The sequence below is a fragment of the Sesamum indicum genome, linkage group LG6 (genome assembly GCF_026168435.1).
Source record: "Sesamum indicum cultivar Baizhima isolate 11 linkage group LG6, ASM2616843v1, whole genome shotgun sequence".
NCBI classification, from domain to species: Eukaryota; Viridiplantae; Streptophyta; class Magnoliopsida; order Lamiales; family Pedaliaceae; genus Sesamum; species Sesamum indicum.
Window position 1 is genome coordinate 5,901,594 of NC_142662.1, and position 20,367 is coordinate 5,921,960.

Genomic DNA, 20,367 nt, shown 5'->3' on the forward strand with positions numbered 1-20,367 from the left:
ATAATGTTTAGTTTTATTTTTAACTTATTTTTGGGTATTTTGTGGAGATAGAAAGAGAAAAACAAAGATAAATAAAAATAAGTTAGAGATACTGCGTATGTTTGGATTTGTTTTTGGAGATAATATAAAATAAGTATGGTATGTTTGATATTGGGTAGTGGGGAAACAAAAAGTATTGTCCATTGTCAAATCATGTCTCTTTTATATATATTTATATATATATGTATAAAAATATATATAATTTATTTAGTTGTGAGTGGATTAAAATGAATATTATTTTCTAATTATGTATGTATGGAAATGAAAAAAAATAATTTATGTAAATGCATTTTTATAAATAATTAAATGCACTCTAATAATGGATTAATAATATTTTTTATTAGACGTTCTATTCGAGGTGATAAATTTAAATACATTATTCAAATAATGTAATATATGAATTAACCGCGTAGAATTGTTATCTTATTTTGTATTTTTTGAATTTTTTAATTATTCCAATGATGTAGAAAATATTACGTACAAATTATTAAGTGGTTAAAATAAAATGTATTTGTATTTAAATCGGTGGGTCATGGAATTGTGTTAGAAGAGAAGAAAAATTTGTGAAGAATGTGAAGAGCGGTGAAGAAGATAGATTTTTTGCCATGTTCTGAACAAAAAGTAATTAAAAATATTTGAAAATAATCAAAAACACATTTAAAACCTACAAAACCAACCAACCCAAACATACTAGAGATGGAGCAAAACCAAAACCAAACACACTGCTCGTACTTCCATTTATTTGGACTATATTAATTATTGTAAGAATGAAGGGTCAACATATATATACAGCGTGAAAACTTGGTACTTTAATTTATTTGGTTGATCGTTTGAATCATACATATGACGGCGCAACAATGAGATGTGGATGGCACAATAATAGGTCACGTTGCATGGTCATAAGCAGTAGTTGGACTATGACTGAGAATTTGATTCTTTCACATATTTATGCCGCCAAATAAGATGTGCCTGTTGCAATAAATATCCAAGTTGGACTTGTTCCTTTTCTATTGCAACCCTTTTATTTTTTAAAAGATTGAGAGAATTATTCAATTACGTACATCATTAAGTACATAGACATTTGGAAAGCTCTTCAATAATATATGTGTATATACATATACAAAAAGGTCTCTCATCTCTGTTTTCCATCTTACTTAAGTCTTAATTGTCTTTCAATTGTACCATAATGACTGGAATTAAATCAATAAATATTAACTAGTTTACTTCAAAATATGACTATAAAATTACACTACTAAAAAAAAAAAAACAAAGTTTTTTTGGAACAATATTTTCAGCAAAAGTTCATTGTGAATAAAGTTTTTAATGGATTTTTTACGGTTTTGGGGCGAAATAAAGACCGTCTGAAAAAGAGAAGAGGAAACTATTTCCAACGGGCTTTGAGGTAAAATCATTGCCATCTAAATATTTGTGACGGTTCTCCAATGGTATGGTAGATGCAGTTGAAAAATCCGTCCATTTGATAAAAAATTAATACTCGATTTAAGACGGACTTTGGGATAAAAATAGCAGATTTCCAACTGATTTTGGACAGAACATCTTATCCGGAAATCAGTTGGAAAGTTCGTTCAAAAGTTAATTCGAAAAATTGTGGCAGCTGGTTAGCCTTTGTTCACAGCCTCCCTCCAATGCACATGCTGGTTAGCCTCCAAGAATGATCTGGGCTCTTGTATCGTATTCACCTGCGCCAAGAACAACATATGCAGAACTGAAAGAATGAATATTACAGAGATGAAGACAAGAGGATGAATGGTTGCAAACAAAATCTCGTAACTAGGGAGGTGGCACATGTTGTCTATGAGATCTCCTAAGTGTGTGAACTGGGGAAGAAGAGGTTGGTTGTAACGTTTCAACAGATTGTGTAGGAAGAGGTTGGACAACAGGTGAGGAACAGGGTGTAAAGTCAGGTTGAGGATTGGGTAGGCAAGGATCTTCAACATTGGGTACTGCAGCAAAAGGAAATATACTTTCATGAAATTGGAAAAATCTAAGGACCCCTTGTGATAATAGAAATCTTAAGAATAAAAATTTTATGAAAATTAAAATATCAATTACCCCCTTTATGATATAAAATAAAGTTCTGAAAATCCCCTCTCTACAGAAATTGGGCCATACGCTTTTTAACTATTGGCTGCGAAAGTACACTTATAGTTCCCCAAGTTTCCAGAATTTTAACAGTATTAGTCCTTAAATCAAATCCTTTTGCTTTTCTTTGATAATCTACCACTTATGCTCCGAATTAGGCCAAACATGCTTGCGAAATAAACTAAACTCTCATAGATTCATACCTTATTCTAACCGCTTTGTTTCCAGGTATTCTAAGTTCTCGGTTTTACGAACTTCCTCCAACCACACTACCTTAGCAGATGGTCTGACACTTGGCCCATTCAGCAACAAATAACACAACCCTATTTCGTTCCTACCTTAGGGAGTAAAAGAAACTTCAATATATAGGGACTTAATAGAATATTAGACAAATAAGTTGAATAGAAGCCTTCACTATGTTACAGATAGTGTGGATTGTTTGATATTGTTTAGTGGGAGACAAAAACTACTTATCATTATCAAATCATGTCTCTTTTACATATTTATATATATGTATGAGTATGTATATAATTTTTTTAGTTGTAGGGCCCATGGTACAAACATTCCAATCGCGGGTCAAACAGTTGACCTTGAGAGAGTTCTGCTAGCCTAAAATGAAAATACTCAATGTATTAGGCTGCGATTTGCTGCTTTTGAAACAATTTAAGATGATGACAACTTATTTCAATCAACTAGAAGTGCGAAACAACAAAATAATTTTCTCACAGCACACATCAAACTATAGGGGGAAATCAAATTGCGTGTAATAGTGTATATAAGTAGAAGTCGTGTAGTTTCCTATATGACAGTAAGTGCGGAACAAATCTTATGGAATGGAGGTAAATGAGAAACTGTGTTATTACATCATTCCAATATGTCGTTCGTAACTTAGAAATAGAGATTGTGAAAGAAACTGCATCTCACCATCGTGATGACCAAAACATTCATCATCTTTGCAGCAACTCATATCACTATTTGTAGATCCATGCAACCCATATTGTGAATTCTTACTCCCGTAAGAGTCCGAGCTTATCATCAGAGTAGCTTCAGAACTTTGCTCCTGCAAAGATATCAATGTTTGCAAATATGATATGTCCTTATAAACTGTGAGACGATCAACTTTCAATGCCGTTGTGTGTGCATATTTTCAGGTGGAAAACAGCTTTATACGGAGTCTGTTAGAAATTAAATTCAACAACATGCAATCAGCCTTATGACCTTGAAAAGGAAGTGAGTGTGCTTTTCGGGACACCTTGAAAATCAACTGGCAAATTAAAAAATTGTAAACAAATACTTACCAGCTCATCATTCAGGATTTTTAGAGCATCGTAATTAATCCTTGAGCTCGGCAGATTTCATGTTATGATTCATTAAAATGCATACAAAGTAAAAGATGACTGGGCGAAAGTTACAAAGAACATCAAGCAAAATGTATAAGCATCAAAATGACAATGCCAATAGCTGCATGAAGACATATCAGAAGTTTGCAAATTAATATTATTATAGTTCAAATTAGTGGAATGCAGTTTAAATACTATTTTTGCTACCTGATTCTACCAAACTTTAAAGCGGATGTTGGAACAGAAAAATCTCAACATGAAACTAACTTATTACCAGGAATTCTGCTTTTGTGGTGGTTTTAGTAGTAGCTTTCTTGACAGAGACGCCTCTCTTTGTTTCAGTTGTTCGTTTCTGTTTCTTGGCCTGAAATTTAACATGTTACCATCTCTATAGATATGGATTAATATAGAAGAATGAATGAAGTATTATGGAAGAAGATTACTTTCTAGAAGAATCAAGGTCGGAAAAAGAAAGGTCTGAGATTGATTCTGTGTACTCCAATTTCAACTTTGAAAGAAGTCAGTCTTTCATTGTAAACCAATAGATATGACATAAAGTTTAGGGAGCATCGGAAAACTGTCAAAATGAGACGACAAGAAGAAGAAATGGAAAATAAAGAATGAAATGAGCTATTACTTCTGTAGATTTTCCATGCATTGCTTCCCATAAAATCCTTTTGTAATAGATCTCCTCGTTCTTGTTAAGGTATCCAAGAACCTGAACAGTATTCAACATAATGTCAAGTGATATGTTGACACCAATTCAGAAATATTATATAATGCATGAAAAAATTAGTACGATGATCGCTAAAGCTATAAGCACAGACTTGGATATGCAGTAAGGGCAAGTTGAAAAGGTTGGAATCATCTGAAACTAAAGAGCATGCAGGTTAATTAACAAATTGAGTTATAGAGGGAACCAGGATGAATCTGTTATGTTACTTACTCTGTGTCAGAAAAAAACAAAAATTAAATTTATTTTTCCGGACCTTAAACTTTTTAGATATCAGAGTCATGGATGTCCCTTCATGTCCTGTTCAATACAGTTTAGTCTATGGCTTACCCTTTATTGCATCCTAACTGCCATTTAAGATGGAGCTGCACTAAATTTCAAGGTAGATGGGGCTGGATATGGCTGTTGCCTGCCTCATGGATAGGACCTAATAATTAATAGAAAAATATTCTAACCAAGTAAGGTTAAATTTAAAGATTAAATTCTTCAACAATTTACCTCTTTTTTGTTATGAAGTATTTAGTATTACTTTCCTAAGATTCTGTGGATAAAATCTTAAAGGCTCCTTTTGGACTGGACACAAAGAAATTCAACTTTTATTATCAAACGTCAGTATCAAGAAAAAACAATTCAAGCAATAACTAGATGTACCTCAGCATCATCAATATCAGAAAGGCTATCTGACTCATTGTTTTTAGTTCGGGTTCTCTTTAGCTTGTAACTCTTAACAATCCCACAAGTATCCGTGCTGATGTCCCGGTGTCTGGTTGAAGGACCTGAAATGATTCAATAAATATTCGAGGTCAGGATCTTCTTTTATTAAAGAATGAGTACAAGAAACCATATGTGCACATTTATCATAGCAGCAGGTAGGATTACCATCAGATTTTCTCAGTTTTGTAAGCCCACATGGACCAGCATCTGCACCTTCTACATGGGAAGGTTCAACTCCTGTCTCTACCTATAGAATTAAGGTCTGTAAGATATGGAAGAACATTAAATCTTAAGATGACACCATGATTCATCTTTCATGCCTGCAAGGTAGCACATAGGGATGCAATCAGCTTGGCCATAGTTGCCGTCAATCTCCTCCATAGGTACAAATGGGAAGCTTGCATGTTTCCATACATTAACAAACACTAGGTGTAACTCATACAACATTACGATATGAAGACATTCACATAGAAGAATATACATTATAGCAGCAAAGTGACACAAAAATGCAGTATAACGACAATAACATTGATAAAAGGTTCATCTTGGCATACTTTCCAATCAGCAAAACAAAATTTGAAATTAAAAACTGGTCAGATATTCAGGGAGCAACTTGAGAAGAAAAGCTTGTTTCCAATGGTATTTTTTCCCCGGAAAGCCATTATCTTGGCAGTGAATTACTGATTAATGCTTTCGGCAATGGCTTCAATAAAGTGGAAAATCAATGTTTTCCTTCACAAAAGGGATCCCGGAACGCTCTTATTACAACAATAGCTGAATTTTCAAGCTATGCTGAGCCACAGAATCGTGCAACTCCAAATTGAATTTTTTTATGGCTCCGATGGTTATATGGTCTAAAATAACTTAAGAATCCTATAACAGCATAGAAACTGGAAACGAAAACAATATCCAAAGCCAAGCATTTTTATCTAACTCTTTGACTAATTCTCCAAGTTTGATCTTTTATTTCTTTTGGATGAATAGTTCTTCTAGTTTGTTGAACAACAAAGCAGAGATCCAACCGAGAGCGCCATGACTGCGAAATTTTCTGCTAAAACATGTTTCACAAAACGTCCTGGATTTTGAAGAGCGAGAGTCAGAGATCAGGCATACCGGTTTTTTCGAATTGTCATCGGAGCTTTGCGTAACCGCCATTGCCGCTGTGTCTGGAGTTTCAGAACATGCGAACCCTTCAGCTACAGGGGTTTATATAGGTCTGGGTTCTTTGGTTGATTACCAAAATTACCCTCCGTTTGAACATCATTAAGATTCTTTTAGACAGTGAGAAAACCTAAATTAAAAAGCTCGGTTTATTCGGCTGCTCAAAATTCAAATCGGAGCGCCCTTAGGAGACACAGAGAGAGAAAGGACACTATCTTTCTCCAGTGGAGTGAAAAATGGAGCATAACCAAGCAGTGGATGGACTTCTCAGCCTGTTTTCTAAAGCTAATCGTGACCTATCCACCGTCCATAAGAAGCTCCATAAGGAATTCCAGCAAGTCTACCCCGACAATGTACTCAATCTCCCGTCAATTTCGCTTTTAGTTCTCTTATTTACTCCTTTTCGTGGGATCTGTTTTCTTTTCACTTTCCCGTCTTTCTTTCTTCTTGGGTTTGTTCTTTGAGGAAAAATCAAACCCGTGAATCCAAACGGACGAATTTATTGTTCTGTTCTCGAGCAAATTGTGTTATGTTTTCGTCCTCACAAGTCTACACCTTAAGTGGGTTCCTAATTTTTTTCTCCTTGTCTTTTGAATTTTTTCTTTTCAACAGGCAAATCCCATGAAGCTGGTGGCAAGGTTGAAAAAAATTGAAGAAGAAATGTCATCCTTGAAGGACCAGTGCCGCGAGCTTCTTGCCGCAAAACAGGTACAGATATGTGAGAACTCTGTTTCTATTTGTGTCCGAATCTTGCAGTGCCATTGTATGAAGTCTATTTTTACGTTCTGTACTACTACTACTACTACCACCATTTTTGGCTGGGAATATTTTTCCTTAAAGATATAATAGAGTTGCGGTTTCTTAGTACATTGCCTTCCATTACCAACCTGTTTTTTTAGGGCAACAAGTTACCTGATCCTCGCTACTACTAATAAGGGAGGAGAGATGTTGACCTTTCACTATTTGTAAGCACTCCCCTAGTTTGGTTTTGCCTAATGAGCTTTCTTTATGTTGAAACCCGGCGGATTCTTTTATGAACTATGGGAAAGAAATATTGGTCTAATTTCTGGTTGAGCCTTCGCAGATTAGTTTCTTCATGTTTGTCAACCATGATGGCTGATGTTGGATAAATCTATAGGTCTCAATATTTCATCATGAGCATAGAAGTTAAAAGCTTTAAAAACTTTTAACGTGCAGGATTTGATTGATAAAGCCAGAACACTCTTAGTTGGAAACAGGACATTGCTGCAGAGGTTGCAAGTGTCTTCTGGTGCACCCATCACAAGCGATGCTGATGATCCTGCTTTTGCGAGCTTCAATCAGGTAGATATATTGGTCTAGCTGATATTAATTCCTTTGGTTAGATGCCAATTGAAGGTATGGATGTTTTTATTTACTGTATCTCCTGAAGATAGTGAAAGGAGACATTTCACAAGGAAGGGGTGGGTGGATTGTTGTGTGCGTGAACTGACTACTAGTGTTAAAAAATTCTGTTCAAGGCTCGAATGGTTGCATTTTCCATATGATGTAGTAAGACTCTGCATCATTTGCCAGCAAGCAACCAAAATTTACTTTGCAAGATTTAGGTTATGTACCAAGGCATAAAGTATTGTGCTACGGTCGTTCCTGTTGGCTTTGCTAAAAATTTACCTTCTCAAGATGTTTCTGTAGAATTTGGATTTATGTAACTTATTTCTCTCATGATATACAGATTATTGATGAGTGGACGCTTCAGGTCAAATCCAGAACAGGTAACTTATTTGTTTAAATGGAGTACATGCATTCATATGCTTATATTAATTTTTGTGTTTTTTCTACATCAGCTCAGGAGCAAAATCGTTCAAAGAATGGTGAGAAAATTCACAAAGAAATGCAGTAAATATGATAATTTGTCCATCCTCCTCATTCTTTGTCCAAACGCCATGGAAGTATTACTAAGAAAACAAGGAACTTCTTATCTCATTAATTTCGAGTAACTTCCGCATGTTAAAATCTTCATCTGATTGTTGTGGTAGTGTGTGAGCAGAAATACCCTTGCTTGCCATTCAAGAATGGATAATGCCATTTTGGCTAGAAAGAGTTGATGTCCTAGTTTTCTGGTTTCTGAAAGAGCTGGCTTACATTTCAGTTAAGTGAGGTCTGGTTATGAGGTAGTTAGGAACACATACCTGAGAAGGGTAAATACTAAGTTGAGGAATATGTTTGTGGGGGCTTAACAAATACTAAGTTAAGTTTCAACTGATTTTATCAAAAGTGCTTCCTTTCATGCCACCATATATGCAATAATTCTGATATATGTGGGGGCTTTTCATGGGATTATATCCAATGATTCTCAACTCTTCAAACAATTATCATTACGCAGAGGGCGAGGAGGAGCCAGGCTCTGACGATATCAACCAGTTGTTATTCTCGGCAATTGTCCAAAGCAACTGAATAGTTCCTGTGTCTTCAAAGGTTAGCAGTTCTCAGCAACAGAGAAACATGTGCTGCCAATTCATGAAATTCTGCTATACAAAATCGTTATCTTTTGTATATCTGTTCCTCTGATGATGATCACAACCTTTTAGGCTGGGTTGGTGTCTTATTGAGACTCAAATAGGTGAGTAGAGTAAATACATTCTTCAAATAGAAGTTTCAGGGACAGCTTCTAGCCAACTGTCTCTGTTGTTTTTGTTCTTGTAGGTGAAGTAAAAGAGAATCTTTCCACAGGCAGATAACTCTCTTGGCCGAATTGTATATTTGGTCTCACAATATGAAGGATATTGCACAATCGGTACTCTACTCTATGGAATATTCACTATTGACCACGTGTATCGTTTCAGCAAGTTACATTCTTCTATTATAACATGGAACTTGGAGCCAAATTCTGAGAGAAGATACCGCAGTTTAATATGAAAAGCCGTATTTGCCTGTTTCTCTTTCACATGTATGCATTAAGACAACTTTTTTTTCAATTGTATATGCAGCTTACTTAAGCAGCACGAATCATTACCTTAAGCCTGGAATGCCGAAAGCTGAATTCCAAGATTCCTTTGTGATATAAGAAATGTTCAAAATCTTTCTCGGGAAAAAAATTATTAAATTTTTTTTGTGGATCTTCAACAATAAAAGAAAAACACTTGAAGGCTGCGGTGACTTTCACGCGCTCTAAAAGCAATTTTTCCTCATTGTTCATTTGTAAATCAATGGTCTTCATTTAGTTAATTTAAATGAATGGTCTAAATTTGAAATTTTCATATATTATATCTATGAACATATATATATACTTTAGTGTATATATGAAAATTAAATATAAACACATAAATGTAGTTGCCGACAACAGCTTCTTATGAGCCTGAATGGCATCTACCCAACTTTTGTTAAATGAACTATTCAAGCTCAGAGCGATGAAAAAAAGTATTTTCAAATACATATATAATGTGTGTGTATATATACATATATATATAGAGAGAGAGAGGTAGTTGGGGCAGGGGGGGACTATTGGGAAAGGGGTGGATGGCGGACAACGAGGATGATTTAGGGAGTGAGGAACAAGTGGTGGAAAGGGGTGGATGGCGGGGGGGGGGGGGGGACAACAAGGATGAGTCAGGGAGTGAGGAACAAGTGGTGGGAGTGGGAATAGCAGGTGGCCAGGGAGGAGCGGAAGAGAGAGATAAATGTAATTTTGATCCTCAAACAAAATTGTTTATGCAGTTTTGATTTTCAAATAATTTGATGGTTGCAATTTAATTTGGACCTCGGACTGTTGTTTTCTTAATGTTTTTTAGTCATTCCACTACTGACCACTTGTACCGTTTCAGCAAATAACATGCTTCTATTATAACATGGAAACTTGGAGCCAAATTCGAAGAAAAAATACCGCAGTTTAATATGTGATAAGAGAATTTCTTTCATAATTTTGGTGTACATTTTTATTAAAAAAATGTATAGAAAACAATAAAGAAAAAGAAAAGAGCTTCTACGGCATTTTCATCCACCCCCACCCACAAGTCACAATGTTTTTGATCACAGCTTCTTTACAATAATCAGAACTCCATGCTTCGGCTCTACAATCATCTTCATAACTGGTGAGTGAACATAATTAGGAGACAATGTGAAAGAGAAATTGGTAAGAATAAGAGCCATGAGCAACTTCAGCTCAACCATCGCCAGGTGTTGTCCAACGCAAACCCGCTGCCCGAACCCAAATGGCATGTATGCGTTTGGGCTCTTGCATGCGCCAGAGATTCCATTTTCAAACCTTTGTGGTTTAAATTCAAGCGCATCAGCACCCCAAAGGGCTGTGTCGGTGTGCAATGCTGTCACCATAGTCCATACGTTTACGTCCTTGGGCACCCGAATGTTGCCTATCTTCACGTCTTTGAACGCCTCCCTTGCCAGGGTAGGCGCTGGAGGATAAAGGCGCATCGTTTCTTGAATCACCATATGCAACTGCAAAATCAATAATGAAATTTAGTTGTTAGACGGTTTGCCTGCCAATAGAAATGGTCAAGATTAGCAAGTGTATATTGCATTTATTTTTTCAAAAAATAAGATATAATTACATTTATATCCCCCGATTATGGTTATTTGCACAAATTACTTATCATATTTGAAAAATTAAACATACACCTACGAGAAATATTAACATCATCTATACAAATCACCCCCATTTTTTAAAAATTTATACACACACCTCCCATAAATGCTAATAACATGACACAAACTAGTCCTATTTTATTAATATCATAAGTGGTTTCTATAATTGCACAAAATACAGTATGATTTGTATAAATAAACTATATATGAGGATCCCTTAGATTGTTAGAATTGAATTTGGGTGAGCAGGCAGGAGAGTGTAAATTTAAATGTTTGAGTTTTGTATACCTGTTTCATCTTACGAAGCATGTCTGTATCTGGTATTCGACCCTGACAAACTTCCTCAACCTCATCTCTGACGCGTGTTTGCCATTCCGGGTTCGAAGCCAACAACATGAGACACCAAGAAGCCGACACAGCAGAAGTCTCGAATCCAGCTAAATATATGTTTCTGCAGTTATCAACGATGAACTGATCGATTGCAGCCGAGGTAGAATAACTACTCTTTGCACCTTCAAGAAGTGTTTGGAGCAAGTCTTTCTCGCGTCCTGCTTGTCGCCTTTCCTTCACTATCTTCAAGATCAATGCACTGATTTCCTTCTCTAGTGCCCAAATTTGCCTGTTTCTCTTTGTAGGAAGATGCCTGTTGCACAATCACATGTATATATCAACTATATTAAGACCACCTTTCTTAACTGTATAAACAGTTTACTTAAGCAGCTAGCACGAATCATTACCTTAATCCTGGAATACCTACAGCTGTAAATGTCCTCTTGGACATAATCTCTTGGAGAACATCGAACTTCAAGAAAATCTCTTGGCCTTTGGAGTAGCTACTACCAAAACAAGCTCTGGATATTATGTCCCCGGAAAATCTCTTCATACAGTGATCCACACCGATTTCAACAACTCCACCTTTTTCACTCTCAACTTTGTGTTTCCACGAATCTACTAGCTCGAGACCCGACTCAGTAATTATGCTCATCATACCCTGCATCATGAACAAATGTTATTGTGCGATCGTGCCATGTTTGATAAACACAAATCATTCGCCCTTGCAGCTCTAAATCTCGAGATAGTTATAATTGTTTCATGTAACCATCTTTCATGTATAGATGTTGCGACTGTTAAGGACTTTTGGTAGGGAGAGCTGAAAGCCGTAAAAACCCCTCACATCAGTACTTGATAATCCTTGATGTGAGCATGCTGAATGGTTATGATCCTAATTGCAAGATGTAAGACTCATCCCTTCATGAGTTCAAAATCCACCTTAAATGGGTGTATTTATATGGAGGTCCAAATCTAACCCGGACCGCGTTCCAATATTTCAAATTAAATCATAACAAAATAACCACTAAAATAATGACAAAAAGTAGATAGATGTACCTTGACTTTGTCCATAAACAGTTCAGGAGCAATAATCTTCCTCTGCCGTGCCCAAATGGATCCATTCGACGGCAGGATTCCCTTTCCGAGTAAGGGCCCGAGTACTTTCTGCTGATACGAAGGCCTGCCCAAGTCCAGCGACGTGCAAGTCGTTATCTCTTTCGCCAAGTCAGGATTGTTCACATACAATACTTGCACATTCCCCAAAGAAAACACATATAATGGACCTGTAAACTCCCATCACGTCAGTGTTAATTTGTACCGAATACTAGTAAGGAAACCATTGTGTATATACTCCAATGCATACATACCGTATTGCTGCCTCCATTCCTCCGCAAAGGGTAGAACAGCGGCGGCGTTGTGGATGAGCGGCGGATGCGGGTGGTTGAGGGGGGCCCTCTCGGCTGAGTCTCGAGATTTCTTGACGTCCAGTATGTTTCCCAGGAGGATTTTGGGAGGGGGGCCATCGATCCCCTGCTCCCTCAAGCTTTTGCGGATTCTTGCAGGTTTAACAATCATTGAAAAGTAGAGACGGAGTAAGAAGCATGTCAGCACAAGGCATGCAACTGTGGAGAAAAGCATTTTGCAGAGGGCGGACGTGCTAGTAGTGCTTATGATTGTGGCCAGTGAAATACTCTTTGCTCATTATATAGAGAAAATTATTTTAAAAATATTAAAAAAATTACAAAAATAGGTGCATTGTGATTATTTTACGATTTTAAACGGTCAACACAGCTGCAATTTTTTTTAAAATAGAAAATTCTTTCATGGCGCCTGTAAAAAATCGTGATACTATTTTTTAATAAAAAAAAATAAGATTAAGAATCTTAACAGAAATAAAAAAACATTGTGGTGGAAAGTTCAAAAATTCAGATCTCAATGAAACGTTGATGAAAATAAACAAATTTGATCTGCGGTCCTGGGCCGTGATTTGTCTCATGGCGAAGAAATGACGGCAAACAATTTGAACACAAAGGTTCACGATAAATATTTTAAATTTTCAAGTATTAAAAAATACTTAACGAAATTGAGCAAGGCTGGTTTCATTGGAATTGTCTGGAGGAGAGGATTTGAACGGTGGTGGTCTCAGGCCGTGATTCGTTTCTGACGGAGGAGAAACGGCTGCAAACAGATTCAGCCTGAATATTTCCCACTGAAAAATCTTCAAATTTTCATATCTCAACAAATACTTGATAAAATTGAGCTAGGTTGGTCTCGTTAGTACCCTTAGGTCGAGGCGAGCCCAGTGGTGGTGATCTTTGATTGTGGGTCACTCCGGTGGCAGCGAATCGACGGCGGGAAGGTGCGGTGGTTGTGTTAAAAGCAAATTCTCTAAAGTTGATGAAATTTGAAATTGTTTGAGGGAAAATATCCGTCTCATCAAGGGGAATCGAATAGTATATTTGGAGGCCGACTACTCGCAGTGACGGCACCGAAATTTTAGAGATAAGGTGGCGGCAGTTTTGAGAACACAACAGTTTTTTTTTTCTTTTTAATTGAAATTTAATTTTTTTTTAATTTTTTTTATCAAAATCCACTCCCAATTCTGTGATTCTTTTAGTTTGTGAAATGAAATAGGAGATGCAATAAGAATTACAAAAAACAATCAAACACGTTAATATGTATTCATATACAGAATTAGATTATTCTTTTTTAATTTCTTACAAATTTTATTAAATCATTTCCTATGTTCGATAGCCACTTCAAACTTTGGAAAGAAAGGCAGGCCGGCAGCAACATTTTTTATAGGGACAATTATATTATATCCATATTTTTTTATCTATCATCTATCTATATAATATTTTTATTTTTTAAAAAATTATGCATACACTCATCATAAATATCAAAATCATTTATACGAATTATTTTGAATTTTTGAAAAATTATACATACACCCCAGAAACGTCAATAACATCATTACATAAATTATCCCAAAAAATTTTCATTGTTAGGGGTCGTTTCTGTAATTACGTAAAAGACGAAAGTAGTTTGTATAGATGGACCATAAATCAGGGAGGTGTATATATAATATGCCTTTTTATTTTTAAAAATATTATTTGGAATAATGAGAAATAAATTTCAAATATTTCCCATTCAGATAGACTGTGAAAGTAATTTGATTATAGATAAATTAATAATATAATATAATTATTATTATAAATGTATCACTAATAAAAAATAAATAATTATAATTATAATTAATTTATTCTAATTAATAATAATTTATCGCTATTCTTAAAAAAAATAATCTAAATCAACAAATACATAATGATTTACAAGTGAAATAATACATGCCTGTGATGCACCCTAACAGATTGCCTGATACAGAATTCCAAGATATTGAAGTGCCAAAGTAATAATTAATATCATGATAATTTTTGGTCTCTGTTTTTGAAAATTTAATCTTATATTAATAATTTATTGTCAACTGTCTATAATTATTGGATAAAAATGAGATTTCTTTTAAAAAAATTAAATTATCAATACAAAACTAAATTTATTAAAAAATAAATAAATGTGATATGTTCAAAATTAATTTCGTTAAAAAAAATTAAATATGTAAATGAAGTAAATTATCGGATCAAAAGTACTAATAATTTATATTTACTAGATAAAAAATATAATTTTGTCTTTTTATCTACATAAAAACTTGAAGTATTTTGTATAAAATTTTAACCAATCATATTCATAAACTTCAAATTGATTAATAGAGTCCTAATGTTGGCATTGTAAGGGCGCTGACTATACAAATTTTTCGGGTTACATATACCATGAAAAAGGAATATATATATATAATATCAAAAAATTGATATATAATCACAATAATAATTCAATTAGCTAGATTGATGATTTTATAAGTTCCTTGTGTTGTTTATGATAATAAAAAAACAAAAAACATCAATTTCAAAAAAGCGACGTTCACTAGAAGAACTACAATATTTAATTATAGTGAATTGTCATGGTTAATACAGCCACGCAATGATTTTTTGCCGTGATTTTTGCAAGGGTGGTTAAAACATTTGTCATGGTGAAAAAGCTAATTTTGTGCGTCGATTTATTTTATCGTAGTTAATAGTAGTTATTTACCATTATTTTTAAATATCGCCACAAATATTGTAGTCAATAATAATATTTTTTCAAGTGATTGCCGCTTAATTTTCAAATCACAACAAAAAAAAAAAAACAAATGTTTTTCACAACATATATCATATTAGACTTTACTTCTCTATAAGTGATGATGAGAACTTTATTAAATATTTGTTCTCCTTCTTTACAAAAACTTATAAAAAAAAAACAATTAATATTAATGAATAGCTGATTTTAATATAACGCCTTACTTGTTTGTTAATTTCAAACTTCCAACAGAAAATATTAATTATTATAAGAGTGAAGGGTCAAAATATATATAAAGCGTGAAAACATGCTACTTTAGTTTATTTGATTTATCGTTTGAATAATAGATATGGAGACGGTGCTGGCACGATAATGAGTCGTGTTGCATCATAAGCAGTACTTGGACTAAGGTTGAGAATTTGATTCTTTCACATTTTTAAGCAGCCAAATTATATATATATATATACATCTGCCAGTTGCAATAAATAGTATTATTAAATTATCCAAGTTGGACTTGTTCCTTTTTTATTGCAACCTATTTTTTGTTTTTATTTTGAGAGAATTGTTCAATACATCATTAAGTACATAGACATATGAACAGAATCACCGAAAATCATGCCAAATTATTTTTAAAATCAAAATGCATTTGGGATGGAATTCATTACAATTACGGTTCCAAAATATTCTAACATTCCAAAGTAGGATAAGACGTAATATGTGATTAGAATGTAAGAAAGAAGAAAAGGAGGAGCTCATTGCTGTATGTGAAGGTTTCATTAACTGCAAAAATCGCTTTCAATGGCTGCCTGTTTGTGTATAAAATACAAGCAGAAGAAGACTAACGTCGACTAAAACAATTCTCAGCTCTAACTAACTACTAACTACTCAGGCTAACTAAAAACGTGTATTCTACTAATAAAGGTGCTACGAACTAATAAAGTTGGAGCATGAGAGAGTATGCCCAACTTAGAAAGAAAACAATGAAGCAACAGGCAACGACTTGGTAAACATATCTGCAACTTGCAGCTGACTGGGAATGTGGCGAGGAAGGATGAACCCACATTTGAAGTGATCACGAATCACGTGACAGTCGATGTCAAGATGTTTTGTTCTTTCATGAAAAATGGGATTCTCACTTATTTGGATTGCAGCCTTATCATCACAATGGAAGGGAAATGGAGCGGAAACAGATATACCAAACTCGCCCAGAAGATAGCTTATCCAGAGTAATTCGCAAAAAGCGGTTCCCATACTCCGATATCCAGCTTCGGCGAAAGATCGAGAAACAGTGGGTTGTTTTTTTTTTTTGTTTTCCAAAAGATCAAGGAACTGCTCAAGAAGACACAATAACCTATAATAGAACGTCTTGAGTCAATGCAAGATGCCAAACATAATAACCCATTGCCCAACATGCAACATGTTGTATATGTTTCATCCTTCGCTTTTATTTTTTCAAATTACCATCATCTTCTTCTCAAATAAACTTTCTGTGAACTCAGTGCTCTTTCAGTAATGAATTTTAACAGGAACACTGAAGATTTTACAAATTGATAAGAACACAAACTTGCACAATTGATTGCACAAATTCGGAAGCAGAGCCGTGAGTTTCATTTCTGAATTTTGTTCTGTTACAGTGCTTAACGAAGAAGAGGAACTCTGTTTAAATATATAGTTTTGCTTCCTAACTGTCCAACTAACTAACAACCAACTTGGTAGCTTATGTGGCCCAATCGTGTTGCGAATAAATGACGTCAGCGCTGACTAGCGCTGGCTGTACAAAACTAACAGAAACCAGAGCAAAAAGGCGTAGGCACGCCTTCAACGCATAAATGCGATTTTCTACCCTTTATCCAAAATTCCAACATTAGCAGCAGCTTGAATGGCAACTCCAGCAGCACCTTGAATGGTATTTTCAGAACTAGAATCAAGCTGTGAGGAACTTGAAGATGACGACTGAATCTGCATGTCAACAGCCCCCCAACAAGTGGGACTAGGGGCAAAGCACACAAGGCCCAACTTGGAGACAAACGAGCCAAAAAGTTTGAGGGAAACAGCTTTAGTAAAAACATCTGCAACTTGATCGAGACTTCGAACCAGAACTGGATTGATGAATCCATCCTTATAAGCATCACGCACAATGTGACAATCAATCTCGATGTGCTTCGTTCGCTCGTGAAACGCCGGATTAGCCAAGATATGAACGGCGGCCTTATTGTCACAAAAAAGAGAAACAGGCAAGTTAAGTGAAACACCAAAATCAGCAAGCAGATAAGATATCCAACGTAATTCACAGACTAATGCAGCCAAACTCCGATATTTAGCTTTCGCAGTTGATCGAGACATTGTTGATTGTTTCTTAGTCTTTCAAGAAATAAGAGCCGGACCAAGAAAGACGCAGAAGCCAGTTAAAGAGCGTCTAGAGTCGGAACATGAAGCCCAATCCGCATCGCAAAAAGCTTGAAGGTCAAGAGAGTTAGCAGCGGGAAGAAATAAACAGAGGGAAGGGCAACCCTTCAAGTAGCGTACCACATGGAGTGCAGCCTTCCAATGAGCTTCGCAAGGTTGATGGAGATACTGACTCAATTGCTGGACAGAGTAGGATATGTCCGGCCTCATGAAGCTGAGGTAAAGCAAGCGACCAATCAACCTCCTGTACGAGTCAGAAGTAGGAAGCAAGGGACCAGTGTCCGAGCTCAATTTTAGGCCTGGTGGCAGAGGCGTAGGAGCAGCCTTGGCATCCACTAAACCAGTGTCAACTAGTATGTCCATAACATACTTGGTTTGAGCCAGATAAATCCCTTGAGAACTGCGTGCAATTTCTAATCCCAGAAAATAACGAGCACGGCCAATGTCCTTTATAATAAAAAGTTTATGCAGGTAAGCCTTCACTTTCTGAATTTCATCTATGTCGGCTCCTACAAGAAGTATGTCATCGACATACATAAGAAGCGAGATCATACCATTAGCAGAGTGTAAGAAGAACAAACAATGGTCATGTGCGCTTTGTTTAAAGCCAAATTGCTGCAATTTAAGTGTCAGTTCAACATTCCACTGGCGTGAAGCCTGCTTCAAGCCATACAAGGACCGTTCAAGTTTACAAACAACACCAAGATTCACCTTATACCCGGCAGGAGGTATCATGTAAATATCCTCTTCTAAATACCCGTGAAGGAAGGCGTTATTAACGTCTAATTGTTCAAGAGCCCATCCACGAGCTGCAGCGAAAGTGAAAAATAGACGCACAGTTACCGCCTTCGCCACAGGCGAAAAACTCTCCGTATAGTCAATCCCCTCGATTTGATTGAAGCCTTTAGCGACGAGACATGCCTTATACCTTTCAATACTACCATCAGCCCTCAATTTAACTTTGTAAACCCATTTAGACCCTATAGGTCGTTTCCCAGCTGGTAAACTTGTTAATTTCCATCTCTGATTCTGCTCTAGAGCCTGCAGTTCGGCATCCATTGCTGCTTTCCACTCTGGATGCTTGACAGCCTCAGCAAAGGAATGAGGCTCACGTATAGTAGTTAGTGCAGCTACAAATGAAGTGTAACTGGGAGAAGTTGGCTGCAAGGAAGAGGAATCATGCTGACATACGAAATCATCGAGCAATAAAGGTTTTCGAACGACTCTAGTAGACCTGCGAAGAGAAATGCGAGTGTCTAAAGAAGTACCAGCCTGTTGAAGTTCAGTGGTTGCTGCAGGTGTTGTACTAGAGGATGTAAGCGAAGCAGCTGGGCTTGGAATGAGAAGTTCAGTATCTTTATCATCAACTCCAGCAGTGACTGTGGGAAGAGGGCAGTGTACATCATCTGCAGCTTGTTCTTGAGCAAAAGGAAAGCTGAATTCATTGAAGATAACATCTCTGGATGTAAATAAAGTGTGGTCCTCCAAATCGTATACTTTATACCCTTTCTGTGTTAGTGAATAACCCAGAAACACGCATCTATGAGCCATTTTATCAAACTTTGTTTTGTGTGGATTGGTGTTTGTAGCGAAGCAGAGACAACCGAAGACTTTAAGATGATTGTATGCAGGTACACGCCCAAATAGTACTTCAAAAGGAGTCCGCCAATTTAAGACATGTGTAGGAGCTCTATTCATAATGTAGGTCGCGGCCAACACGGATTCTCCCCAAAACCGAAGGGGAAGAGCAGACTGAAACATCAATGCTCTGGCAATGTTAAGCATTTGTCTATGTTTTCGCTCAATTCTGCCATTTTGTTGGGGTGTGTAGACACAAGACGTCTGATGCACAATGCCCAATTTTTGACACAAGGTTTGACAGTGTATGTTCAAGAACTCTGACCCATTATCCGAACGAAACACTTTGATCTTGGCTCCAAATTGCGTTTCAACCATCGCTGCAAAAGTCTGTAAGTTAGAGACAACTTGATCCTTGTGTTTGATAAGGTACGTCCACAAGGATCGACTGTAATCATCAAGAACAGTCAAGACATAATGGCATCCTGTCAAACTAGACGTCTTGTATGGACCTCAAACATCCAAATGCACCAATTCAAAGAGTGAAGTAGTGTGCGAGTCACTAGACTTGAAAGGAATTCTGCATTGCTTTGCTTTTGGACAAATTCCACAATTCAATTCCAATGGAATATTTGAAAGTTTATATTCATGAATGTGCTTAATAGCATCCATAGAGGCATGCCCCAATCTAGCATGCCACAATTCATCATTACATCCACCAAGAGTAGTACAAGAAGTGTGAAAATTCTTGCTGATAACATTTAAAGTTGCAGAAACAGAGGTTCTCAGAATGTACAACCTCTTGTTCAAAAATCCTTTAGCCAGCACCTTCTTAGTCACCTGGTCCTGCAACACGCATCCAAATTGATTGAACGTACACATGTAGTGATTCTCATTGCAAAGTTGACTCACAGAAAGCAGATTGACAGAAAAATTGGGAATATAAAGCACTGACTGAAGCTTAATCTCATCTGTCAACTTTACCGTCCCAACATAAGCAGCTGCCTTTTTTGATCCATCAGGAAGATGGATGAAATGTGTATGAGTAGGAGCAGAGTATGATTCAAAGTTTGACAAGTGTGCGCATATATGATTCGTAGCACCGAAATCAAGTATCCAATCATTCACACATAGTGCATTAGAAACAAATGTGTTACCTGCGAATTCCTCGTCACAGTGAGCGTAGTTCACAAAATTGGAAATAGGATCTGATGG

The 20,367-nt window shown here is 36.2% G+C and overlaps 3 protein-coding genes across 12 annotated transcripts; 1 reads left to right on the forward strand and 2 right to left on the reverse strand.

Annotated features, from left to right (window-relative positions):
• Positions 1-1,494: 1,494 nt before the first annotated feature.
• Positions 1,495-6,180, reverse strand: LOC148787664 (uncharacterized). 4 transcript variants are annotated; one of them, XR_016065753.1, is made up of 8 exons: positions 6,043-6,180; positions 5,095-5,176; positions 4,867-4,991; positions 4,120-4,200; positions 3,926-3,990; positions 3,757-3,846; positions 3,067-3,202; positions 1,495-1,739 (listed from the first exon to the last, which is right to left on the reverse strand). XR_016065753.1 is itself a non-coding variant. In XM_088881147.1 (7 exons), the coding sequence occupies exons 1-7, from the start codon at positions 6,082-6,084 to the stop codon at positions 1,699-1,701; spliced, it is 597 nt and encodes a 198-aa protein (XP_088737273.1). In that variant the 5' UTR covers positions 6,085-6,180; the 3' UTR covers positions 1,495-1,698. The 4 variants fall into 4 exon arrangements, 3 of the variants coding, with proteins under 3 accessions (XP_088737273.1, XP_088737272.1, XP_088737274.1); XM_088881147.1 differs by lacking the exon at positions 3,926-3,990; XM_088881148.1 differs by lacking the exon at positions 1,495-1,739 and having other exon boundaries at positions 2,960-3,202.
• Positions 6,181-6,303: 123 nt separating this feature from the next.
• LOC105164887 (uncharacterized) lies at positions 6,304-9,013 on the forward strand. Of its 7 annotated transcripts, XR_002287281.2 has the most exons (8): positions 6,304-6,443; positions 6,703-6,798; positions 7,288-7,413; positions 7,802-7,841; positions 7,914-7,940; positions 8,453-8,544; positions 8,658-8,689; positions 8,773-9,013. XR_002287281.2 is itself a non-coding variant. In XM_020694672.2 (7 exons), the coding sequence occupies exons 1-6, from the start codon at positions 6,327-6,329 to the stop codon at positions 8,521-8,523; spliced, it is 477 nt and encodes a 158-aa protein (XP_020550331.2). In that variant the 5' UTR covers positions 6,304-6,326; the 3' UTR covers positions 8,524-8,544; positions 8,658-9,013. The 7 variants fall into 7 exon arrangements, 3 of the variants coding, with proteins under 3 accessions (XP_020550331.2, XP_020550330.2, XP_020550332.2); XR_002287280.2 differs by having other exon boundaries at positions 8,453-8,689; XR_002287283.2 differs by lacking the exon at positions 7,914-7,940.
• A 941-nt stretch (positions 9,014-9,954) lies between these two features.
• Positions 9,955-12,657, reverse strand: LOC105165086 (cytochrome P450 714C2). Its single transcript, XM_011083960.3, has 5 exons — positions 12,366-12,657; positions 12,055-12,281; positions 11,406-11,659; positions 10,957-11,311; positions 9,955-10,521 (listed from the first exon to the last, which is right to left on the reverse strand). The coding sequence occupies exons 1-5, from the start codon at positions 12,634-12,636 to the stop codon at positions 10,096-10,098; spliced, it is 1,533 nt and encodes a 510-aa protein (XP_011082262.2). The 5' UTR covers positions 12,637-12,657; the 3' UTR covers positions 9,955-10,095.
• Between the last annotated feature and the right edge of the window lie 7,710 nt (positions 12,658-20,367).

What these genes read in the sequence shown, in the direction of transcription:
- LOC148787664 (XM_088881146.1), bottom strand. Translation starts at nt 6,084, where the DNA reads ATGGCGGTTACGCAAAGCTCCGATGACAATTCGAAAAAACCG. An exon ending in ATGACAATTCGAAAAAACCG is followed by an intron (nt 5,177 to 6,042) that starts GTATGCCTGATC and finishes TTAATTCTATAG; the next exon opens with GTAGAGACAGGAGTTGAACC. An exon ending in TGCATGGAAAATCTACAGAA is followed by an intron (nt 3,847 to 4,119) that starts GTAATAGCTCAT and finishes GTTAAATTTCAG; the next exon opens with GCCAAGAAACAGAAACGAAC.
- LOC105164887 (XM_020694671.2), top strand. Translation starts at nt 6,327, where the DNA reads ATGGAGCATAACCAAGCAGTGGATGGACTTCTCAGCCTGTTTTCTAAA. An exon ending in AGCAAGTCTACCCCGACAAT is followed by an intron (nt 6,444 to 6,702) that starts GTACTCAATCTC and finishes TCTTTTCAACAG; the next exon opens with GCAAATCCCATGAAGCTGGT. An exon ending in CTTTTGCGAGCTTCAATCAG is followed by an intron (nt 7,414 to 7,801) that starts GTAGATATATTG and finishes CATGATATACAG; the next exon opens with ATTATTGATGAGTGGACGCT.
- LOC105165086 (XM_011083960.3), bottom strand. Translation starts at nt 12,636, where the DNA reads ATGCTTTTCTCCACAGTTGCATGCCTTGTGCTGACATGCTTCTTACTC. An exon ending in GTAGGTATTCCAGGATTAAG is followed by an intron (nt 11,312 to 11,405) that starts GTAATGATTCGT and finishes ATTGTGCAACAG; the next exon opens with GCATCTTCCTACAAAGAGAA. An exon ending in TGCTTCGTAAGATGAAACAG is followed by an intron (nt 10,522 to 10,956) that starts GTATACAAAACT and finishes TTGATTTTGCAG; the next exon opens with TTGCATATGGTGATTCAAGA.